At 35.6% G+C, this 25031-nt stretch overlaps 1 protein-coding gene and 1 long non-coding RNA gene across 2 annotated transcripts in view; one reads left to right on the forward strand and one right to left on the reverse strand.

The window, feature by feature from the left end:
* The window catches only part of LOC129524145 (uncharacterized), a 52971-nt gene extending 51223 nt beyond the window's left edge, over positions 1-1748 (reverse strand). The window contains exon 1 of the long non-coding RNA XR_008667838.2: positions 1346-1748. This is a non-coding gene — a long non-coding RNA (uncharacterized lncRNA). The remainder of the gene's footprint in view (positions 1-1345) is intronic.
* The window catches only part of NECAB1 (N-terminal EF-hand calcium binding protein 1), a 167520-nt gene that overhangs the window by 66329 nt on the left and 76160 nt on the right, over positions 1-25031 (forward strand). The window contains exons 4-5 of the mRNA XM_004047289.5: positions 15296-15321; positions 24464-24561. Coding sequence (XP_004047337.3) covers positions 15296-15321; positions 24464-24561 — 124 coding nt within the window. The remainder of the gene's footprint in view (positions 1-15295; positions 15322-24463; positions 24562-25031) is intronic.

Genomic DNA, 25031 nt, shown 5'->3' on the forward strand with positions numbered 1-25031 from the left:
CAACCTCTCCTATATTATACCAGATATTCAATTTATTTTCAATCTTTCATGAAATTGGACCTCTTACTCATTTAAAGAGCAGGAGAATTTACAATAATTAGTGAAAATTATTCAATTCTCATACATTAGTTATTTGCATTTGTGGATATAAAGTGGTGACTCAGTACTTTATCAAAATATAGGTTTATGAAAATATTGGGAATATAAGATTGAAATTTAACAATTACATTTTTAAAACTAAACAGAATTTTTATTTTAAGCATGAAGCATAATTGTTATAGAAAGTCTTCTGAAACATCACTTGATTTTCAATAAAAACAGCTTCACACAATGCAGAAACTATAATGTATCATCCTGCAACAATATATTTACTTGTCAATCCTAATCTAAAATGTACTTAAACAACATTGAAAATCTCCTTTAATAAATTCATAAAGTCTTATTTTTAACCACTACTGCTCTGTAGCAATAATTGAAGTCCCAATATGAGCACTGAGAATGTGATAATAAAATATCAAAGGCTGTATCAATCTTTAAATAAAGACACTGAAGCCTCTCGCCAACTGGCATCAGGGGTAGTAAGTACATCAGAGAAATGTGAGTAATCCAAGGAAGTCCCCTGAAATCAGCAGTACCATCTGCCACAATTTAAAACATTAAGTGTAAAACTCTGTTCTAATTATTTTATAGAAGTTTTATTTCACACTTAATATTGTTAAAATATTTGCAAACTTATAAAATTCTCTATATAAAGGGTTTTGAACTTCTTCAGCTAAACACTTCCTCATTGCCAGAAAAACATTTCTAATGAAAGAAAGAGAGTATATCCATGAATATCTGAGACTGAAGAATAAATTACTTCTTATGGTCATAGCCAATTACAATACAAGATAAAAAAATTCACAATTTGAAGAAAAAAAAAAACAGCAAATGTAATTCCTCAGAAAGACCCCTGGAAGGGCCAAACTTCTCTAGATTCCGAAGAATATTGGGGCCAAACAGCATTACAAAAGAATATCATTTTCTTTTCATTCCATTGGCTCGTAACTATATTCAGACCAGTTTTGAAGAATGCACCCAAGTGGAGGCATTCTTAGATCAAATCCTGTGTTCCCTTGATCACATTGACACACACACACATAAGCAAATAAACAATTATCAAAATACAATCTAACTGCAGCAGTGACTAACAAGCCACGAGAGTTCAAACTCAAACAGTTGGGGTGTTTTTTACTCTCATGCCAGTCAATTGGGCTTTTCCAACCTGCAAAAAATGGAAATTCCTTTGGAATTCCCCAAATTGAGGAGTAGCTCCCACGGTCTAGTACCCATAGAAGACACTCACCTTGATGGATACAGATGTCAAATTTCAAAGCCTGTCCTTAAGTAATCAAGAATATGGTTGGGGCCAGTAGCAGTGAGAGAAGAGAGAGAAACAAAAACCCACCTCTGGACGAATATAGCTGGGCAGCTGCTGGGAGGGTTTCCAGATCTCTCTAGCCTGTGGCCACTGAGCCACAAGCACTGCAATCCAAGTCACAGCACCAGAATTTTATTGCTGAATGCCTGGGTGTTGGCCAAGCTGTGGTTTCTCACTGTATCGAAAGCTATCCATTGAAACAACGAGTATTGCTAGGGAAGAAGGTTTTAATGTGGATGATGTCAGCCAGGAGATGGGAGATAAGTCTCAAATCCACCTGACTAAAATTAGAGTTTTGTAGAGTGGGGAAAGAATGTAACTATGTGTGCCAAAACAGGAATTAGGGAGGGATAAGGAAGAGGAGTAGATCAACAAGAAGCAAGTGGTTGGTTAGTCAGTTATGATGGTTGAGGGGTCTGCTGTCTCACCATCTGGATGCAGGGATCTGGTGAATTTCAGTTCCTTGATGCTATCTGAGAGGCCTGATAGTTGGTTTTCTGACAAAGGAACTCAGGTAAGACAAATGTAAGTTTCAAGCTTTATTATGGGGAGGGCCAATTTCTATATTTATCCAAAAAATCATAAACATTAGTTGTGTGGGAAAATTGAGCTGGTTTCAGCACTATTCAGCCAATTGAAACAGAGCTCACCATTTTTTCTAATGTAATAAATACATATTTAATATATCTTTTTTTACTTTTTCAAATTTACAGTAATCCTAAAATAAAGATAGTATTATCTGAAGCTGAGAAAAACATAGTTACACATAGATTATTACTGCACCAAAATGTTTACAGGGAAATATTCTCTCCTGAAGCCAAACTCCCACAGCAACTTTACAAGTGAGCCTCAGAGCAAGGAAATAACTTGGTTAAGACCATGCAGCTAGAGGACAAGAGTTGGGATTCAAACCTGATAAATCTGACTTTGAAAATTTCACTACCGGCCACCCACCATTTGTTCTCAACTTTTCATACATGTTAAAATAATCTGGGACCTTAAAAAATATCACTAGGCCAAGGCTGTACCCAGAAACAATTAAATGAGAATTCTCAGGAGGGTCATGGCCCTGGCATCAGTGTTTTTGTTTCTTTTTTTTTAATGTTCTAGGTGATTCTAATGGGCAGCCAGTTTTAAGGATCACTGCACAATGACTCATCGCTATTCCTGGTACACTCCTAACTCCTAGAAGGCAACTGTATTTAAGAAGTATTTATAGAGCTCTAAAAATGATGCCAATACATTTAAAAACTTATTATCCATGTCTTCAAGAACTTACTAAACTAGTATGAAGATAACAGATGTATTTATCAGCTAAATAACAATACAAGGTTGTGCTGTGTTGGTTGATTTGGAGACAAATGCTGTAGAACCTGAGGGTTTCAAGGATAGATTTAGGACATCCTCAGATTACCAAGCTAGTTTTTCTGCATAAGTATATATTCAGTTCCAAGACTGATTGATGGATAGATGAATAAAGAGATTACTCATAGCTTTTGTCAGATTCTCAGTATGAACATTGATGCAGAAAAGGCTAAGAATTACTGCTGAGGGTTCAGAAGAGGGAAAGCTGCAAATGATGCAGTGGTCAGAGAGATAATTGCAAAGAAGATAGAACACATGCAGGGCATTGAAGGAGCCCAATATGATGATATGAGAGGAAGGAAGGAAGATCCAGAGTGGAGCAGGAACAAAGCTATGAAGGCAAAAATATTCCCCCTAGTTTTAGGGTATTGTGAGGGAAGGTTAGCCTTGAGGCTCCTTGGGAAATTCGTAAGTTAAATGTCAGGGGTGATATTTTCTTCCTTCTAGATCTCTCACTAATTAATAGATTGCTTTTATAAGACTGTGAGTGAAAGGCTCAGTGCTCTAAGTAGATGCTCTAAGAAGACAGAAGGCACTTTTACAGATTGCTTTATTTTCTATTCAATATAGCATTCGGTAACAGTCAAGTATCACCTCCAGTGGCTCCTCTGATTTCTGTGATGAGGCCTTTATTACAATTGTTTGCATGTCCAAGGAGAATTAAAGGCATCCTCTACAATGTCTCCCTTGTCCATCTTAGGAGGGCCAGCCAAGGAGAGGTTGACCCACAGGCAAGCTCTGTAAATAGGGACTTCTGTCTCTCAAGGTAACCTGATGTGACTGGCAGGGATGACACATAATTCCACATTTCCCTTCCTCTTTTGAGCTTCTTTCAAAGAAGCATGCATGGAAAATTTCCCTGACATAGGGCAAGATATAAATATTAAAGAGCATCTCATGCATTTATTATCTTTACCTTGTCGTATATATAAATTATCTCTAGAAATGGAATAGGCTAGGCTTTGCAACACCGTCCTCTCCTGATGAAAAGTAACCAATTCCATATGGTTAAGAGTAAAGGAAATGCTGTCACATGGCAAATAACCAGGAGTCTCTTACCCCTTTGGTCTGCTGAAGCATAATTATCTAAGTGTCTCTTGGAATAAGAGCTACCACTTTAGTGGATACTAATTATGTATTAAGCACTGGGCTAAAGACATTGAATATATTAGGTTATTCGATCTTCACAAACAATGTTGTGAAAAAAATATTATTAACCTTAATTTCTACTTGAGGGAATTCTGGCTTAGAAACGTAAGTAACCTGCCTAAGATCACAAATCTGGTAAATGGGAGAGCCAGGGCAAACCCAGATCTCTTGATTCTCTGCCGCTACAGGATACAGCCTTCTGGTACAGATTTAAGTCCAAGTTTGAAACATGATAGTAATACCTTGAGAATAAGATGTCATCTAATAGCGATGAATGGAGGATGTATTGGAGAGGGAATTGCCTGGGCTTAGGAGGAATAGTTAGGAACACACTAATATAGTACTCTTTTCCATATCAGATACTTTTCAATTAGTTTGGAAGTGACCTGTTTTAACAGTTATATTCATTCAACAGAGATTCTATAAATTATGGTAGAAAACAATGTAGCTATTAAAAACAATGAAGCAATACTCTATATGGATAAAGAAAGATGTCTGAGATATGTTTTCAAGTAAATCAAACAAAATATAGAATATCCTGTACAGTTTTCTACTTTCTGATGAAACGGATATATGCATAAATTCGTTAGTAAATATAAAAATATTCATGGAAAGACACACATGAAACTGGAAATAATAGCTGTCCTTGTGTGGCTAGGTAATGAAGTGGGAGGGAAACAGAAGTTTCATTGCAGATACCTTTTTACCTTTTGGATGTTGGGCAGTGCGCATGTATTACCCATTTAAACACAGAGGTATTCTACCTGTATGATGACACAGATGGAGTTCTCAATGGCAAGGTTGATATTTGAAATAAACTTGCAAATTTTAGTTTTAGAAACCTTAGTAAAATGAGGTATTTTATGAAGCAAACCAATGACATAAGTTCATTTATTGGTCCTGAAGGGACATATGCAGGCTATTGAAGGAATATATTGTTCAGCATATGTACACAGACTTTTGTACTTGTTTATGTTTGAATTAATATGTTTTTTCTTTGAGACTGAATTTTTAAAATATAAGATCACTAACAAGCCATATTTTGAGGGGATAAATTAATAAGTAGATTGGAAGAAATTCTATTGAATGTTGGAAATATAAAGTATATGAAAAGTCTAAAATGTTTTTACAAAGTATTTCCCTTATTTTCCCATCCCCAACTCACATACAAAGTTCAGAATACCAGAAAACTTGCTATGAGTACATGAGAAAACTGAAATAGATACCAAGTGTTTTGTCCCCACACAATAATCTTCCTTCTCTTTCACTTATAATTAACATTTTACATTTTTAAACTTTATATATTGCTTAATTTTTGCAAAATCTTCCCCTTCCAGTAACATCAGTATATGTAAACCCCAGAAAAATGGATTGTCCCCCTTTGTCCATCTCAAGTGCTTGAATGGATTTTGGTGAAAACCCAATACTGATTTGAAAGAAGAAGCAGAATAAAAAAAAGAATGTACTTTTCACTCCCAATCTTTCTCTGCTATATTGAGCAATTTTCTAGTATGTTTCTACTTGCCTTTCTTATACTGTCTGCCTGGTGACAAAGACTGATTTCTCAAAAGCAAACCAATATTTGAAATAAGCCCACAACATTCGGTTTTAGAATACTAGTAGAAAGATCAAGCATGCATTTTATGAGGCATGCCAGGTTCAGAATTATGCAAAACAATTTTTCATTGCATAAAAATAAAAGTATAAACATGCCCTAAACCCATCATTTTTCCTGTTGTCTAAAGTAACATTCTTATTTCTCTGAGTTATTTTCAATTTTTCAAAAGATTAAGACATTCTTAGTCATACCAAGCTTTCTTAAGTTAGGACAATTTTCTGATGCTTTTGTATACTTACAAAAATATGTGCATGAGTTTTCTGAAATTTAAACCCACTTATTTGGTGGAACCCCCTTATTAGCAAAAACAATTTATATATGCCAAAACAAGCCATTTTATATAGAAATTCCACTAAGTAATAAGGAGATGAGAGAGTGTTATTATATTTAATACTTTCTTTACATTATTTCCTAAGTTTTAAAATCTAGAATTATTTCTTTTTTTTAGTTAAAATTGGGCTAAATTGGATTTTCTAAAATCCAGTTATTTTAAGAGATCAGACAATGGAAACTACTTACTAATGGCAGAACAAGAAGCAGTTCTACCAGAAATAGAAGCTAGTTTTTATTCCATATTGTGCTAATGTTTCTGACACAACCCACATTTCTTGGAAATAAATTCTGAAAATTAAAACAGAAGTATTAGAACCCATTTGAACTGTAGCAGCTATTTATATTAGTGTGACTCAAAGTGCGGGTCACAGACTGATGCTGGTCCTCAAAGTGTTACTTGTTCATATTGAGATAGGAAGAAAACTTGAGTTGTTTAGAAACTTTTATAGCAATTTGATATTGCTACAACATCCAAGCACACAATTTAGTAATTAGTTTTTATACTTTTCGAAAAAATGTCAATCTGGCAGGAACTGGAAATGTAAAAATCTTATTCTTTACCACAGAGAGTCTGAGAAGCACTGCTCTGGAGAACATTTGTGAGACTCTGGAAGAGTTTCAGGTAGAGAAGGAAATGGATAAGAAACAACTCTCTGGTGGAAAAAAAAACGAGGAAGGAAGGGAGGAAGGAAGCAAGGGTGGAAGGAAGGAAGGAAGGAAACAAGGAAGGAAGAGAGGGAGGGGGGGAGGGAGTGAGGGGGAAGGATGGAGGGAGGGAGGAGGGACTTAAACTACTCAGCAACAGACACAAATGAACACAGTAGAAGACTGGAAATGTATGTCCCATGTGAGGGAAAGATTAATTTTCCCCTTGAAGTGTTCTCATTGATTGTGACTTCTCTGTTTAAGTCAGCCTTTTTCCAGCCTCAAGTGACAGAACCCAACTCAACATAGCATAAACAGAATGAGATAACCCATTGACTTGCATGAGTGGAGACTCTCGGTATAAAGCTTGTCACAGGGATTCTAAAGATTTGGGGTCATTATTATTATGTATTCATTTATGATGTCCCACTCCTTCTCCTACCCCTCTCTCCCATCATTTCTCTGTCGGGATTGTCCTATACTGTTTTACTGTAGATGGGATTCTACCATGTAGTGGGGAAGAGAGGATAGCTTTTGATGGCGCATGGCTTATGTCATCTTACCTTAGCCACTTCAGAGGTAAGGGGGAGCCTAAGAGAGCAGACATAAAATACCCAAGGAGTATTCTAACGGCCCCACTTATTCAGTGTGCCCAATTTTGTACCATTTCTCACAGCCAAGGAGAGAGGAGAATACATCTATGCACATGTCTGTGGCCAGGGTGGGTTAGACTGGGGTAGGGCGCAAATGGAGAACTATGATCAATAGCCCCACCGGAAGCACATTGTTAAGGGCAAGTTCCCCAGTGATAGGGAGATGATGTTATAGAAGAATGGAAGAAGGGCTGAGCAGAACAAGCATGGAATCCAACAAATATGAGAAGTAGCAGGTGATAGAAGACATAAGAAAAAATTCAATCAGGAAAATGAAAAGGGAAGTAGTGCTCATCCCCAGCAACTTGAGAAAAATAAGATGATATGTTTTTCCAATTCTGTTTTCTCTCTCATACATGAGGTACTGTGTTTATATATGAAAATAGTCTGACCCTAATTTGCCCCAGAATTAGAGAGGCTCAAAGTCTTGCTTATGGGACCTCCTATAGACTGGACTCCTATAGACTCCTGATAGAGGGGTGTGTGATGATCACTATACCCTCTGTAAGACAGACTTCAAGCCAACTGGGTGCCAAATGCTCTCTGATACAAGTCTCCATAGCCCTCTATATATTTAGGCTCTGACCCACTCAGGGTTCTAGGAATAATTGTGGTCTTAAGCAGAAGGGATTTGAAGAGCACTATGTTGACAGCCTTACCTTATGTATCATCTTGCTTCTGACAACTGAGTATTTATCTTGATTATAGGAACCAGTCTCCACTTCTACCCTGGTATGGCTTTCTCAGCTCACTGCACAGTTCAAGCCCCTATTTAATAACCCATACAACATCCTTGTTCCTCTAGAAGCAAGGCCTGTGTTTGTGCTAGGCCCTAGTGTTCAGATATGGGCTCAGTACTCTGGTGACTGAAACAATTGGCCCCTGCCTATTGGGCTATCAGAATAACATCTGTTCCTGATATCCCTTTGGTTGCATCTATTATGTCACCACATTCTTCTAGGTTAAATTCACCCAGTTCATAGATCTCAGCTCAGTTTAGTTGGTATCTGCAGCACCTGATCTATTTCAGGAGGCACATATATTTCTAGGTTAGTGTTTCCTACAGTCTTTACTGTCCCTTTGCTGTTAACCTGATTTTTATATGACCAATTACAAATATAATTCATGGAATTAAGAACAACTCAAAAATATTTGCAAGGTCAGATATTTGATCATTCTTCTAATCTCCCAATTCTGCATCTGTTGATTTCCATTGATGCCATTCTGTTTAGTGTGCCAGAACCAGCTCAACACATTTGCCCTGTTGATAATGGAAACATAATCTGCTCAAATTATCTTTATGAATTGAGAGATTATAATATTACTTTGTAAAATGGAGAACACAATGATGGCTGAGCATATTTGTTACTTGCTTAGTCTGCCAATAAACCAATGGGTGCATCTACTTCCATCAGAGTAGCTCAGCATATTGCTTATTGGGTCAGATTCTCCTGCCTCAAATACTGTTGTAAATGTCTTTGTAAGTCCCAATTAACACTTTTAGGCTATTAAGGGGTATAGCAGTGTTTAGCAGACTATTTTGCCGACTGAAAAATATTCTTCTGCACTGGTAATATTCAGACTGATGGGTGAAGAAGAGAAAACTCAGTAAAACATGAGTTAGGACTCAGAATTTAAAGATTCATAATTAGGTTCACAGTGTATGGAAATTTTAGTTTTGAAGCAAAGGAAGCTAAAAATAAACTTAAATATAATCAGGAAAAGAAAAGGAGGAGTTTAAAAGTCACAATCCTTTGTTCTTATTTATAAATTGAAGTGATACTGGTCATTAGAGAAATACAAATCAACGCCAGTTAGAATGGCAATCATTAAACAGTCAGGAAACAGAAGATGCTGGAGAGGATTTGGAGAAATAGGAACACTTTTACACTGTTGGTGGGAATGTAAATTAGTTCAACCATTGTGGAAGACAGTGTGCGATTCCTCAAGGATCTAGAACCAGAAATATCATTTGACCCAGCAATCTGATTACTGGATATATACCGAAAGGATTATAAATCATTCTACTATAAAGATACGTGCACATGTATGTTTATTGCAACACTGTTCACAATAGCAAAGACTTGGAACCAACCCAAATGCCCATCAATAATAGACTGGATAAAGAAAACGTGGCACATACACACCATGGAATACAATGCAGCCATTAAAAAGGGTGAGTTCATGTCCTTTGCAGGGACATGGATGAAGCTGGAAATCATCATTCTCAGCAAACTAACACAGGAACAGAAAACCAAACACCGCAGGTTCTCACTCATAAGTGGGAGTTGAACAAGAACACATGGACACGGGGTGGGCAAAAATCACACACCAGGGCCTGTTGGGGGATGGGGGACTAGGGGAGAGATAGCATTAGAAGAAATACCTAATGTAGACAATGGGTTGATGGGTGCAGCAAACCACCATGGCATGTGTATACCTATGTAACAAACCCACATGTTCTGCGCATGTATCCCAGAACTTAAAGTATAATAAATAAAATAAATAAATAAAGACAGCAAATCTGTAGAAAAACACTTCAAAGAGAGACAACTAAGAATATTAACCTGAATGCAAAATTATTTTGAGATCGTACTCTAGAATTGAGAGTTGGCATATAAAAGGGGGGTAATAGGAGGATTCTAAATTCCCAGCAGATATCAGACTGCATATCCCAAATATTTTTTATTTTCCTGATCAGTAAACATATTTCTTAGGAATTTGGATCATCAGAACTTGGAGTGCCCAATACAGAATAAAGTCAAAACAACTTTGACTGCCCCTAAGGATTGTAAATGAATGGTGTTAAGTTGTATATGTTGTGGCTTTTTGCAAAATGGAGAGTCTGGTCCAAACTGACATATCAAATGCAATTTATACCAAATAAGTGCATAGGAAATTAAATAATAAGAACAGAATAACTATGAAACTTACATTTTATGCTTCACACCTCTTACTTTTCCTGATTTCTTCTCTTTTTAATCACAATGTTTATTTTATTTTTCCCATTATGGATGAAACCTAATGATTAGAGAAAACAAAGATATGGAAAATTATAAAGACAGAAGAGCAAACCCACCAGAAGCCCTAGCATCCAGAAGCAATGTAGCCCATTGTTGGCTATTGCTGTTTATTTCTTCTGAGCCTTTAAAAATACATGTTTTCATCATTGTATATATGCCTTGATATGGTTTGGTTGTGTCCCCACCCAAATCTCATCTTGAATTGTAATTCTCATAATCCTGATGTGTCGTGGGAGGTAACTGAATCATGGTGGTGGTTTCCCCTATGTTGTTCTCATGATAGTGAGTGAGCCCTCATGAGATCTGATGGTTTTATAAACATCTGGCATTTCCCCTGCTGGCACTCATTCTCTATCCTGTTGCCCAGTGAAGAGGTGCCTTCTGCCATGAATGCAAGTTTCCTGAGGCCTCCCTAGCCATGTGGAACTGTGAGTCTATTAAATCTCTTTTCTTTATAAATTACCAGTCTCTGGTATTTCCTTATAGCAATGTGAGAAAGGACGAATGCATACTATTTTTAATCTGGCATAATATTTACATAACTTTTAAACATAACCAAGTTATTGACAACCCTTTAGATACATTTTAATGATTTTACAGTGATACATAATTTACTTAGGTATTCATCTAATGAGCATTTAGTTTGTTTTCACTCTTTTCAGTATTGTCAGTCAGGCTGGGATTAACATCTTTGTTCTTTACTCTTCTTTGGCATCTAGCTGAGAATGCATTCTTGTGTAACAACCCGCAAGAATATGTTTACTATGTAACTAGCATTCAACTTTCCATTTAGCTTTTTTTATAAATTTGATGGCATCACTAGAATAGAGTTTCTTGCTGTAAACATAAGAAGCAGGAGGAAAATGTTGCATGCTATCAGATGTACATTAGGCTTATCTATGGATTAGTATTTTTTTAAAAATTCTGTATTACTAAAGAATGGATATATATATCACAGTAAGAAATGAATTCTACTAGAATTCATCCATGTAAGCCTTCTGCAACAGTGTTTTGCTACCCACTACTAACAACGTAGCACAAAAACAGCTGAATAAAGGAATATGTGAAGCCACAAACACTATAGTATTTTACAAACCTTGTCTCTTATTAAGGAACAAGTAGAACTAATGTCATGCAGATTATTCTAAACTGCTATGTTGTATGATATATTCCAAGTAATTCCATTTTCAATAATGGATTAGGGCTGTTTATTCTTTTGGAAATTCAAAATAAATCTCATTATGAAGCTGCAAACCATTCTGAGGAAAACAAATATAAAAACAAGATGAACTTTTATGTCCTTTTCAAGTCTGAACTGCTATGAAAACACTACGATTAGGAAATGACATGTTTTAATGACCAAAATGTTTTCAATGATGCTATTAAAAATTTCTAAGCTATCTAATCTGAATCTAACACATTTTCAAGTTTTGTTGATTTTTACCTCAGAATCCTTTGCATCTATCTATTCATTTCTATCTATCATTCTGAGACTTCTAAACTGTTACTGATCAAACTCCCTTATTAGGTATTGCTTTTTAGCTTGCAATCCAGATATAGGTATATAGATTTATTTGTTTATCAATTATACAAATGCACCACTGTATTAACATTTATACATTGTAAAATTATACAATGATAAATGAAAAACGTTTAAAAGTAATTATAAATACAAATAGAAGTTCAAATATTTCTTCTTGCCCATTCAGTGGCTGGCCTTGTATGCCACTTGGGTTATATTCCCCACTCTGAGAACTGGCCTGGACTGTAACTTGCAAACTGTTCTCTTGCCCCCTTTCTCACCCTTTTTCTGTCTGATATGGTTTGGCTCTATGTCCCCACTCAAATCTCATGTTGAATTATAATCCCCAATGTTGGGAGAGAAACCTGGGGAGAGGTGATTGGATCGTGGGGGTGGATTTCCCCCTTGCTGTTCTTGTGATTGTGAGTGAGTTTTCATAAGATCTGGTTGTTTGAAATTGTGTAGCACTTCCCCCTTCACTCTCTCTCTTTCTCCTGCTCCTGCCATATAAGATGTGTTTGCTTCCTGTTTCCCTTCTACCATAATTGTAAGTTTCCTGGGGCCTCTCCAGCCATGCATCCTGTATAGCCTGCAAAACCTTGAGTCAATTAAATCTGTTTTCTTTATAAATTATGCAGTCTCAGGTAGTTCTTTATAGCAATCCCAGAATGGATCAATACTGAAAATTGGTAAGAGAGAAGTGGGACATTGCTATAAAGATAACTGAAAATGTGGAAGCAACTTTGGAGCTGAGTAACGGGCAGAGGTTGGAACTGTTTGGAGGGCTCAGAAGAAGACAGGAAGATGAGGGAAAGTGGGACTTGTTAAATGGTTGTTACCAAAATGTCCATAGTGATATGGGCAGTGAAGTCCAGTCTGAGGTGGTTTCAGATGGAGATGGGAACTGGATAAAGGTCATTCTTGCTATACTTTAGCCACGTTACTGACAGCATTGTGCCCCTGTTCTAAGGATCTGTGGAACTTTGAATTTGAGAGAGATGATTTGGGATATCTGGCGGAACAAATTTCTAAGCAGCAAAGCATTCAAGATGTGGCCTGGTTGCTTCGAACAGCATATGCTCATATATGTGAACAAAGAGATTATCTGAAACTGAAACTTATATTTAAAAGGGAAGCAGAGCATAAAAGTTTAGAAAATTCTCAGCCCATCCATGTGGTAGAAAAGAAAAACCCATTTTCTGGAGAGGAATTCAACACTGCAGGAATTTGCATAAATATAGAGGAGCTGAATGTTAATAGGCAACACAATGGGGAAAATGTCTCCAGGGTATTTCAGAGACCTTTGTGGCAGCCCCTCCCATCATAGGCCTGGAGGCCTAGGAGGGAAAAATCATTTCATGGACAAGGCCTAGGGCCCTGCTGCTCTGTGCAGCCTCAGGACATGGAGCCCTGCATCACGGCCACAGCTGCTCCAGCTCCAGCCACAGCTAAAAGGGACCAAGGTACAGCTCTTGTTGTTACTTCAGAGGGTGCAAGCCCTAAGCCTTGGCACCTTCCACATGGTGTTGAGCCTACAGGTGTGCAGAAGGCAAGAGCTGAGGGTTGGGAGCTTCTGCCTAGATTTCAGAGGATGAATGGAAATGCCTGGATATCCACTCAGAAGTCTGCTGCAGGGGTAGAACCCTCATGGAGAATCTCTACTAGGGCAGAGCAGAGAGGAAATGTGTGGTTGGAGCCTCCACATAGAGTCTGCACTGGGGCACTGCCTACTGGAGTTGTGAGAAGAGGGCCATCATCGTCCAGACCCCAGAATGGTAAATCCACTGACAAGTTTCACTGTGTAACTGGAAAAGCCACAAGTACTCAATGTCAGCCCATGAAAGCAGCTACAGGGGCTGGACCCTGCAGAACCACAGGGCTGTAACCTATTACTCTCAAAAAACTACTCGGTTTTCTGAAATTGAATGCTCTTCATACTTTTGACTTTTATTACAGTGTTTCTTTTAACCAGAATGTGTTCCCTTTGGCTGTCTCCTCTACTACTATTTAGAGATTTAGCTCAACAATTTAACATTTGAGATTTAGCTTGACAATTTTATCTTCTATGATATATTTCCGGACACCTTTTGCCAGTTCTCTATTTCCCTCGTAACAACTATTTTATTGCATTAAAATTGTTTATGTGCTGTATGAGTCTACCTCTAAGTTGAGATTCTAGAGACAAGTAATCTTACAGAGTCATGTTTGTAGATATTGCAACCTCATACATCTGTGGCAGTTAGAATAATGCCTGGCACATAGCAATAAATGTTTGTGGAATTAATGAATGAATGGGAGTCCATACCAAAATTACTGGAGAACACTTAACATATTCTACCTGGTGGCAAATATTACTTTGCAAAAATATTCATTTAGTTATGAAGATATAATTTATCTAAGATCAAGTATTTAGTGTCTAGAATGAAATACTGAGTTTAAAATAACTTTTAAAAATGAGTGACAGAGTTCATAAAAGTACCCAATGTTTGGAATGTTTATACCAATGCCTCCCCTGGTTAGCAAACCTGGCTACTACTTAAAGGACAACTGGATTAGGAAGACTATTTACACTGAGCATTGACATGTGACAACTATATAAAGTCAAGATTTTCAGTTAACTAAACTAATATTTTCCGTTGCTCTTTAATAGCCTTCAGCATCTTTACAAGGTTGAGTTCTATTTCTATTTCATTTAAACTTTCTAAAACTTATGAATTACTGTTAAATTTTTAGGAAATTCCCATTCAGCATTTGCTAATATGATCATTTTTCTCCTTTAAGTTATGGTGTAATAAGTTATAATGATTTATTACCTGATATTGAACCATCTGCATTCCTGTACCATACCTTTCTTGGTAAAGGACATTATTCTTCTGATAGTCATGTATTATATTTGCTAATATTTCATCTTGAAGGCATTTGCCTTCATAAGAGTAATAGGTTTATATTGTTGATGAGTAATTTAATTTCTTATTTTGTTTTAGAAATCATATGAAATAAGCATTGAATCAAACTTACCTCAAAGGCTGAATTTAGGAAGGAAATTCTAGCATTTCTATCAAGTCAGGACTTATGATAGCTAACATTCATCAAGTGCTTATTTTGTGCCAATTACAGTTCAGTGCTTTATATATTAATTCATTTAAACCCTACAGCATCCCATGAACCAGAAATTTTTATTACTATCCTCATCTTGGGTCAGACGAATTGAGACACAGAGATGTAAAGTAGCCAGAGTCATATAGAAGGTAAATTGCAGAGTCAGGATTTGAACTCAGGCATTCTGGATCCAGAGCCTACATTCTTTACCAATATGCATTCTTTTCCCCATCATGTTGCAGAGGAAAATATAAATCTCAGGAATTATTTGTCCGAAGAATCTGACATAATCATTGTTAATTGACCTAAGACTATTTAAATAATGTAGAATTTATAAGAGAAATACCTTAACTACATACCATCAATTAATAATATAGATTGGAGACTAACTGTATTTAACTATTTAAAAACATAGTTAAAAATATTACCAAAGTAATAACACTGTTTTTTTTTGTTTCATCTTTTCAGTAATCTTGACACAGAAGAGCTATGTGGTAAGTGTTTCTTTAAGATCAGTCAAATCTATTACTTGCTTAAGAAGGAAAAAGAGTATTGTTTGATATATATCAACCTTGGAATTAATGTTGTATATTAGGAGTTCACAAAGGAAAAATTAATCGAGATCTCAAGGGATTTATCTTTACCCATGAATTTTGCTCAAGTATGTATTTCACTCCAGAAAGAGTTGGGCCTCATTAGTTCGTTCATAGAAGAAGAATTGTTGTTACAATCAGTACATTAGTTTCACAAGAGCAAATTCTCCACAAGTTTGAATATATTTTTTAATTGATGTTTAATACAACTTCATTATTCTCTGCATGATATATTGTGCAGAGCCTTTTGTTACTATCTTACAAAGCTCTCTTCTTGAAATGTAAAAATAACTTTGTCTCATACCTGCCTAAACCATTCTGGAGTTGTAAATGTCACTTGCAAAACAAGTGATTCAATGGGGACAGATACATCTTTACAAATGCCTGGTTTAATAGCCTCTTCATTTATTTTCTTCATCTTTATGGTTGGAACAATAGTTAAAGATTAGAAATATGGAAAGGTAAAATTTTAAAATTTTATTATTTTATGAAAAAATAGAACATTATGAGACTATTCCATTTGAAACAGCTATCTTTCTCTGAATACTGGAAGGTTTAATGTTTTATGTTTTAAGATAAATGTTTAAGATAATACTTTTATTTAAGTTCGATCTTATTGTCTAGGCTGTTCAAAACATTTTTGGTAGTTAGAGTTGAGTTTTGTCTGAGAACTCCTCATTGAAACTATCAGCATTTCCTGAACATCTTCTAATTCTTACAGTTTCAGAATTTACCAAAACCATAAAAAAAGGCCATTTTCTTATATTCAAGAGTGGTTATTTTCCATTTCATCAAAGTGGTAGAGCAACACCAAAAGATGTAATACGAGAACAAAATATCAGAATACAGGGTTTCAAGGCAATAACTGAACAAAATGAGCATAATCTCCAACAACGACCTTTCAGATTTTCCAATGATTGTAAAAAAAACTCATGCTTCTTATCCTAGCATAGTGTCCGTCTCAGGTTCAGGGAGGAAAATCCAATTGAAATTCCAGATATGTTTATGGAGGAGCAAGGTACTCCAGTACCAAAGCAGGACATGCTTTTGTTAGTTATGAAATACCAACAGGGAAAATCATGCCATTCTTTCAGACACAGTCAGATAGTAGCATTGTGCACACATGGTTAAGTACCTGAAAGTGCCCATATGGACCATTGCCGTGAAGCTTTATAATGAATAGCAGTCACCATAAAGGCCAAGTTGTGGTCCACTCTCATCTATGTGCACACAGTCCTGGTCAGTGAAGTGAAAAGATAAAATGGAGAACACAAGATTATCTTGATAATTTCATTAAGGTAGCAGACCCATTTCCCTAAAATGTCTAGCTATGTCAGGCCAAAGTAATTATTTCCGCAAATCATTCATTTATATCTATTTTTTGTTTTTCACTTAACTTTGCCTGGGTAGGCCACAGCTGATGACAAAGCAAACTGTTATAAGGGCTTTTAAGATAAAAACACTAAGTGGTTCTTCTTTATTTGCTATGTTGCCTGCCTATTGTCATTAAGGAATATTGTGTTATCCTCTGTTTTCCCTTGAAAGTACTTCAAGTTCTAAAGTATGATAGCATATCTCCACTTACTCCTCTACTGAAAAAAATATTTTAAAAATATGCCTTTTTTCTATAATGGAACTAGATTAGGTCCCTATCCTGTATTTATGGAAAAAGCTTTGGCTATGATTTTCCCCCTATAGCTTTAGTTAGGGAACTGGTATGTGGGGCTTTAATTCAACAGGAATTGTTCTGTGTTTTTTAAATCCAGTGATTGTATTCACAGTCATGTGTTATAATCCTCCCCCTCTCTGTTCAAGAATATGCATTTTAATCTCCAGAGTGTCATTTCATTTCTCATTATTTTGTGAATATAAAGTAAATATTTAAGTTGGATTCTAATCAAAGCCAAATGCTTCAGTGTTAGCAAGTGAAATATGTCAATTCACACCCGGCACAAATTCCCCCTTGTGCGTGGGAGGGGCAGAACTTGATTGGCATGAAAAGTAGATTTCATATGTTCTTTCCTAGAAGCCAATTAAAAGTTGCAGGTATGTAAAACTTTAATTCTGAGGCTTTTACTTAATTTGTCAGTTACTAAGTTAAGGACCTAGAATTTAAAATATTTATTTTGAAAAAAATGTGTTTGTAATTTTAATTGTGAAAGTAATACATAACTACTTTTTTAAAATTTAACAGAATTATGTAGGCGTATAAGCTAACGTGTCAATCTTCTTTGCCACTCATTGTTGTCCCCAATACTGAGCTCTACTATTTACTTGGAACATATTCTTCCAGACATTATTATGTGTATATTGACATTGATATATATGTGTACGTGTTGTTGTTTTTTCCAACAGTGAGATTATACTATATGATTAGTGCAGTTGCATCCCCTTTTCCTTCATTTTATTTAAAGGCTGCATAGTGTCTCATGTACCTTAATTTTTTTCAATCAAGTTCCTTTTAATGGATTTTCAATTTGAATCCAACTTTCCATGGGAAAAACAGGATTGAAATAAATATTCTCATATACATTATTCTCACACTCATGTTCAAGTAATTCTGAATTGTGAATGGTAGATTCCCAAACATGTATTTCTCTAAGGTGCACACCCACCACCAGTTTATAGAAGTGCCAAAATTATCCACTCTTCACATACAATTGTGAAGGCCTTCCTAAATGCATTTTTTTTTGCCGTATCTTATCACGATCAGTCAATACATAACTCAGTTTTAATTAGGCAATTGTGTTTGAACTCTGGCATTAAAGCTTTGATTTTGTATTTCTACCATAATTAGCTCTAATCTAAAGCATTCAGGAGTATAATTACTACCTTTCCTGGCCCTACCCTGTTTATGACTGTTTTCATAACCTTACTCATTTTTACTGAACCGTTTTGCAGATCTTGAAGTTGGTAGTTAAGAATAGGTAGTTGAAATATTTATAGATGAGCGAAGAATAATTGCAATGAATGTGCTTGATCTGAAAGCCTTTCTGTAAGAAAGCTTTGTGAGGAAGGTTGAATATATTTAATAGTGTAATTTCTCATCTAGTCGGCTGTTATCTACCAAATATTAAACTATTTTAAAAGTTATATGAAGTCTATAAATAAGATGGATAAAAACTGAGGGTACGGGGGCCGGGCGCGGTGGCTCACGCCTGTAATCCCAGCACTTTGGGAGGCTGAGGCGGGGGGATCACGAGATCAGGAGATCAAGACCACGGTGAAACCCCATCTCTACTAAAAATACAAAAAATAAAAATAAAAATTAGCCGGGCGTGGTGGCAGGCACCTGTAGTCCCAGCTACTCTGGAGGCTGAGGCAGGAGAATGGCGTGAACCCGGGAGGCGGAGCTTGCAGTGAGCTGAGATCAGGCCACTGCACTCCAGCCTGGGCGACAGAGCAAGACTCTGTCTCAAAAAATAATAATAATAATAATAATAATAATAAATAAAATAAAGTAAAATAAAATAACTGAGCGTACGGGAAACTCCAGAATAAAAGCTTATTCCCCTCATACCCAAGGTTCCTTTCGGTAGCTGTGCACTAAGCACCCAAACTGCAGAGATTGGCAGAGCCCGGACAGTGCTCAGAGACCTGTGCCAGTAAGTCTGAGTGCTAGGAAATCAGAAGGCTCTATGCCCTCCTCCAGACTGCTGTGTCCTCCTCCAGTGGCACATGTCACTGATGATTGAGATGTAAGAGAGTTTGCGTGTCGCTTATCTGCATCCCCTCAAAATAGCCCACATTTCTAGATCTGACTGACCTCCCTATTCAGAACATGCGGTTTTAACACTCTCTCTCATCTCAATTACTTTCTTTTCTACCTAGTCTACTACTTGAGAAATTCTAACTGCTTGAGAAGTTTAGATGAGACTCATCTAAACTCATGAGAATACTTTATGAGACCAGTTTCCGCTGAGACTTTTGTGGCAGCTGTGGGTCCTTTGCTTCTGACAGAATCATTAAACTGACCTGAAAACTCAACAACTTGAAAGACTAAGGTGCAGGATAGAAAAACAGAACAAAACTGTAGTTTGGTAATGCTACACCACTGATTACGTACAGAAAGGCAGGTAGAAACTAATTTATTGTTAGCATTTTAGTAGAGAAGATGGCACACTGGATATCCATGAGAATATAGCCTGCTTCCTGACAGATAACAGGCCTACTACATCTGCTTATAAACTGTGCTCTACTTTTTCATCATACCTAATGTTCAGACTCTACTTTTCAATGATACTTCATTTAAACTGATGAGAATTGGTTTTCACACATTTCCATAAGTGCAATATACCTCTGTTTTGCTCAAGTTCATGAAACCCACATACAGGTTTCAGCAAAATAGGTCTTTTCTTCAGGAAGTTCTTCTAGTTACCAAAGGAAAAGCATTTTAAGGAATCAATATTTGTTCCAAGTCATTCTTTCTAATGCCATGACTTAAGGACAATATACATTTGCCCTACTCACACTGGTATTGTGATTCAAATGAGAAACATCAGTCACAAACATGAGAAACTTGGAATAAAACTTTAGTCCAAGCTCAGCCACTTCCAAAGATGCCACTGTCCTTCCCTCCTGCCTGCCACATCTTGGAGTTTGCAGATCTGCTGAAATTCTGGACTCCACCGCTCATTCCACTTCAAAGCTTTGGCATGGCTCATAGTCCTAGTTGTGTGATGAAATCCCTCCTGGCAGTTGATACCTCCCTTCTCTCTTGATGGTGTCACTAACATTCCCAAATCATCCTTAGTGCATCCCTTCCTTTTCTGATAGGAGAATTTGAGGATGTCACTCTCCTTTCCATGGCTTCCCATTGCCCATAGTGGTCTCGAATTTACTCTGCATCATAATCTCCTAGGGAACCTCGCCCTCAACCCAAAGATTGTGATTTACTAGATGAGACCTTCTCAGTCATCTTCATTTCTAACAAGTACCCTAGAGTAGTGTTTCTCGAACTTAAATAAGCCTACAAATCACCTGGGGGTCTTATTAAAATGCAGAATGTGATTCAACAGGACTGGAAGTGGGCCTGAGACACTGAGTTCTAACAAGCTCCTAGGTGAAACTAATGCTGCTGGTCCACAAAACAAACTTTGGACAGTGAGGTACTAGAGGATTCTGACGCAGGTGGTCAAAAACACTTACCTAGACTTGAGGATCAGAGAGCATCTGGCAAGGACTGTTTCCAACACATACAGCTTTGTTTCCCAACACTGACTTTTAGGATTTGTTTCCTTGCTGCCTCCCATTCTCAAATATGTTCCAGCCATGTTCTTTATGTCTTGGCAGTGCTGAACTACACATACTCCTGCAAACATGACAGGAAAACAGCTGCTTCCATGCCTTTCCTCTGAGTATCCAGCCGGTTAAGTCCTATTCATCTGTTAACTGAGCCATTGCTGGTGTTTCTCCTATGAAGCCCTCTCTGACTCACTCAGGCAGACTTGGGCATTCTTTTTTTTTTTTTTTTTTCCCCAAAGACAGGATCTCGTGCTGTCACCCAGGCTGGAGTGCAGTGGCACAATCTCGGCTCACTGCAACCTTCATATCCCTGGTTCAAGCAATTCTCCTGCCTTATCCTCTATTTGGATGCACCTTGTATCTGGGCCCTTAAACCATTGTCTTTAACAATGATTGTGTGTATTGCAGTTGTTCCTTGGAATGTTTCTCTCTCCTCTCTGACTTTAGGGCTTCTGTCTTTTCACCTTTGTATTCCAAGCTCCTATGATAGCACCTAGCACATAAAAGGCCCTAAGTAAAGGTTGGTTAGGCCACAGAATGAGTAAGTGAACACTCACTATGATGAAGTGGAGGGGAGTTATCTCTCTTTATCTATGTTGGATGTGTCTGGCTCTTTCATCTAACTTCCCTCTTTGAGTTTATTGGAGCCCCCTTGCCTTGACTGCCTGACCCATATCCCTCAGTGAGTAAGTTATAAAAGAGCCTTAGTGACACTGAGCTGCACCACCTCAAAATAATCCTTACACTTAGATTTCCAACTTAAGCTCCTATCCACGACTTAAGTATTGTCATTCTCTTCCTTCTCAGTCATTTTCTTTACTATCTAGTGATTGTTCTTTTTTTCTAACTTGGAGAGTCGAGATGAATAAGTGGATGAATGAAGGACAGAAAGAATGAAGTCTAAATAGGTGTCAGCTCTGAAGCTTCTAGTCATTGTTTTTCTTATATGCTTTATCAGCATATGCCTGCATCTGTGTGCATAGGTCCAATTTCAAAGTGGAAAGACAACTTAAATTCTGTCCAGGAACCTTTACTAATTAAGCCAAATGTCCATGAACGAAATATTTATTTTAAAAAGAGGCTTTACCTCTCTCTCTCTCTCTCTCTCTATATATATATATAGTAAGTATTTTCTTATTTATCTTCTAACTAATCACTGTCTCTCTCTCTACATATATTATATATAGATATCTATATTATATATAATATATATTATATTATATATATTAATTTTATATATGTATTATATTATTAATTAATATTTTATATTAATATTATATATATAATATTATATATAATATAATATAGATTATATAATATAATATAGATATTATATATAATATATATTATTTATATAATATAGATATTATATATAATATATATTATTTATATAATATAGATTATATAATATATATAAAATATATAATATATATAAAATATATAATATATAATCTATATTATATAAATAAAATATATAATATATAATCTATATTATATAAATAATATATATAATATATTATATATTACATATTATATATTATATATTATATATTACATATTATTTATAATATATTATATATTATATATTATTTATAATATATTACATATTATTTATAATATATTACATATTATATATTATTTATAATATATTACATATTATATATTATTTATAATATATTACATATTATATATTATTTATAATATATTACATATTATATATTATTTATAATATATTACATATTATACATTATTTATAATATATTACATATTATACATTATTTATAATATATTATATATTATACATTATTTATAATATATTATATATTATACATTATTTATAATATATTATATATTATACATTATTTATAATATATTATATATATAATATAGATATCTATATATAATATATATGTAGAGAGAGACAGTTGCTTTTTTAGCAATAATTTTTTTGTTTTCACTTTCTTTTTTTTTTTTTTTAGACAATGTCTCATCTGTAGCCCAGGCTGGAGTGCAGTGGCACTATCACGGCTCACTGCAGCCTCGACTTCCCAGGCTCAAGCAATCCTCCCACCTCAGCCTCCCAAGTAGCTGGGATCAGAGGCACATACCACCATGCTGTGTGACCCAGGCTGGTCACGAATTCCTGGGCTCAAGTGATCCTTCTGCCTTCGCTTCCCAAAATACTGAGATTATACGCACAAGCCTCCATGCCCAACCTGTTTTCACTTTATATTTTTGTCTATTTGCATTTAAAACCCCTGTCACAATCCTCTTTGAGGCATTATATATACAAGTTTTAAAATAAAAATGAAGTAACAGCTTCACTTTTTGGCATTTTTCTTATGCTTTTTGCTTGTTTCAACATAGTATAGACTCAGTTCTGATATTCATTATTTTTCCAACTTATGAATATTCTACAGCCACATTAACTGCTCGCTGGTTGATGAAGAGTGTTCATTTGTTATAAATAATTGCACAAATAAAGTTGGACATATTTGTCAACCTTATCAAAAAGTCAACATTATAACCACAAATTAAAATGTTATTTTGAAGCAGGTATTTAAGGAGTAAATATTTTATTTATCTTCCAACTAATCACTTTCTAAAGAATCTTTATAAGAGATAGTTTACACCACATTGTTTTCAAGGAATGCATTTTACTTTTTGTCAAAAATATGTTATTTGTTTTTAACCTAAGTGTATACAGACTGTATTTTGACAACCATGATCTGGAATTGATTTAGTGCCCACCTGTGTTTATTTTCTTCTCAAAAGAAGTCTGTACATTAACTAATATATCAGTCAATGGCAATTTCCAGTTGTTATTAATATCAGTATAAACAAATATTTCCTAGAGTATTAAATAAATTAATCAAGGCGGTTTCCATCAAACATGCTGAAATGTATTCCCATAATCTCAAGTGGCTTATATGTGATAATATTTATCATTTTAATTTGGTTCCACAAATACTGTGGCACATTAAAGACAGATGGCAATAAACTACAGTTCATCCAAGGAAGGGTTCACAGGAATGGTGAGGACTATTCATGTTTTAGTGTCTGAAAACCCTAGATCTTCTCAATATATAAATTTATGTTAAGCTAGTTTGCTTTCATTATAGAAATGCATAGATTTCTATAAGTAAATATAAGATTTTGCATTTATATATATTTCAACTTACTAATTTAGGATCAGTTCATGTTTCATACTTTTAATTTTAATCACAAATCCACTATATTATTTATTCCTAGCAACTGAAAAGAGTGATAGGCTTTACTTTTTCTCTGCCCAAATTGTTGGAAAAAAAAAAAAGATTGTGACAGGGACAGTTACATAGAAGGTGCCACAGAAGACCCTCTCATGTTTTGCATCACTGACTCTTAACCTTGAAAAGAGCTTACCTTCCTTAAATGTTTCCTCCAAGAAACAATAAAATGTAACTTAACTTTTTTCTAAAATTACTGTCCTAGTGAGATCTATAATACTACATTGTCAAAAACAATTTTTTATTGAAACATCCCTGTCAGTAGATTCAGATTCATTTTTTCCTACTTTTGTGGGAAGGAACATTTCTTCAAGGATAATGGTAATCATTCAGATTTCCTTTTCTTTTTTCTTGATGTCTTAGTGAAATGAGCAGATTGTCACCTTATTTAGTCTTATTTGGAAACCTTCCAGTTTTCACTTATAGCTGACATTTTGTTTTACTCATTTAAGGAGTAAATAATTAGTTGATTTTTTTGTTTTATGGTTACCTAAACTCAAATATGAATTTATTTCAATATTTTCATTTTTCAGAATATTTTTCTCAGCACTTGGGCGAGTATGAGAATGTACTAGCAGCACTTGAAGACCTGAATCTTTCCATCCTGAAGGCAATGGGCAAAACAAAGAAAGTAAGAAAATGTTAATGTTTATTTTCTATAAAAATCTCTTCTTTGAAAAAGATTTTTCTTGAAAATCATACCTATTTTCAACTATAGATTCTTTATTATCACTGATGGTTTATTTTTCTTCATACTAAATGAGCTATGTTATTCATTTGTAACATAATTATAAACACTATATGCCAAAGACTGTGCTTTGTGTTGAGGATACAAAGATACAAAGAGCTGTTAGAATAGCTCTCAGCCTGGTGGTGATACAAGTGTGTAAACTAAGTAGTATGTTTTGGATCCTGTCCCTCCCCAAATCCCATGTCAAATTGTAATCCCCAGTGTTGGAGGTGGGGCCTGGTGGGAGATGATTGGATCATGGATCACCATTCCCCCAGTGCTGTTCTCCTGATGTTGAATGAGTGAGTTATCATGCAGTCTGGTTGTTTAAAAGTGTATGGCGCCTCCTCCGCCCCTCTCCTTCCTCCTCT

The sequence above is a fragment of the Gorilla gorilla genome, chromosome 7 (assembly GCF_029281585.2).
Source record: "Gorilla gorilla gorilla isolate KB3781 chromosome 7, NHGRI_mGorGor1-v2.1_pri, whole genome shotgun sequence".
In the NCBI taxonomy this organism is placed as follows: Eukaryota; Metazoa; Chordata; class Mammalia; order Primates; family Hominidae; genus Gorilla; species Gorilla gorilla.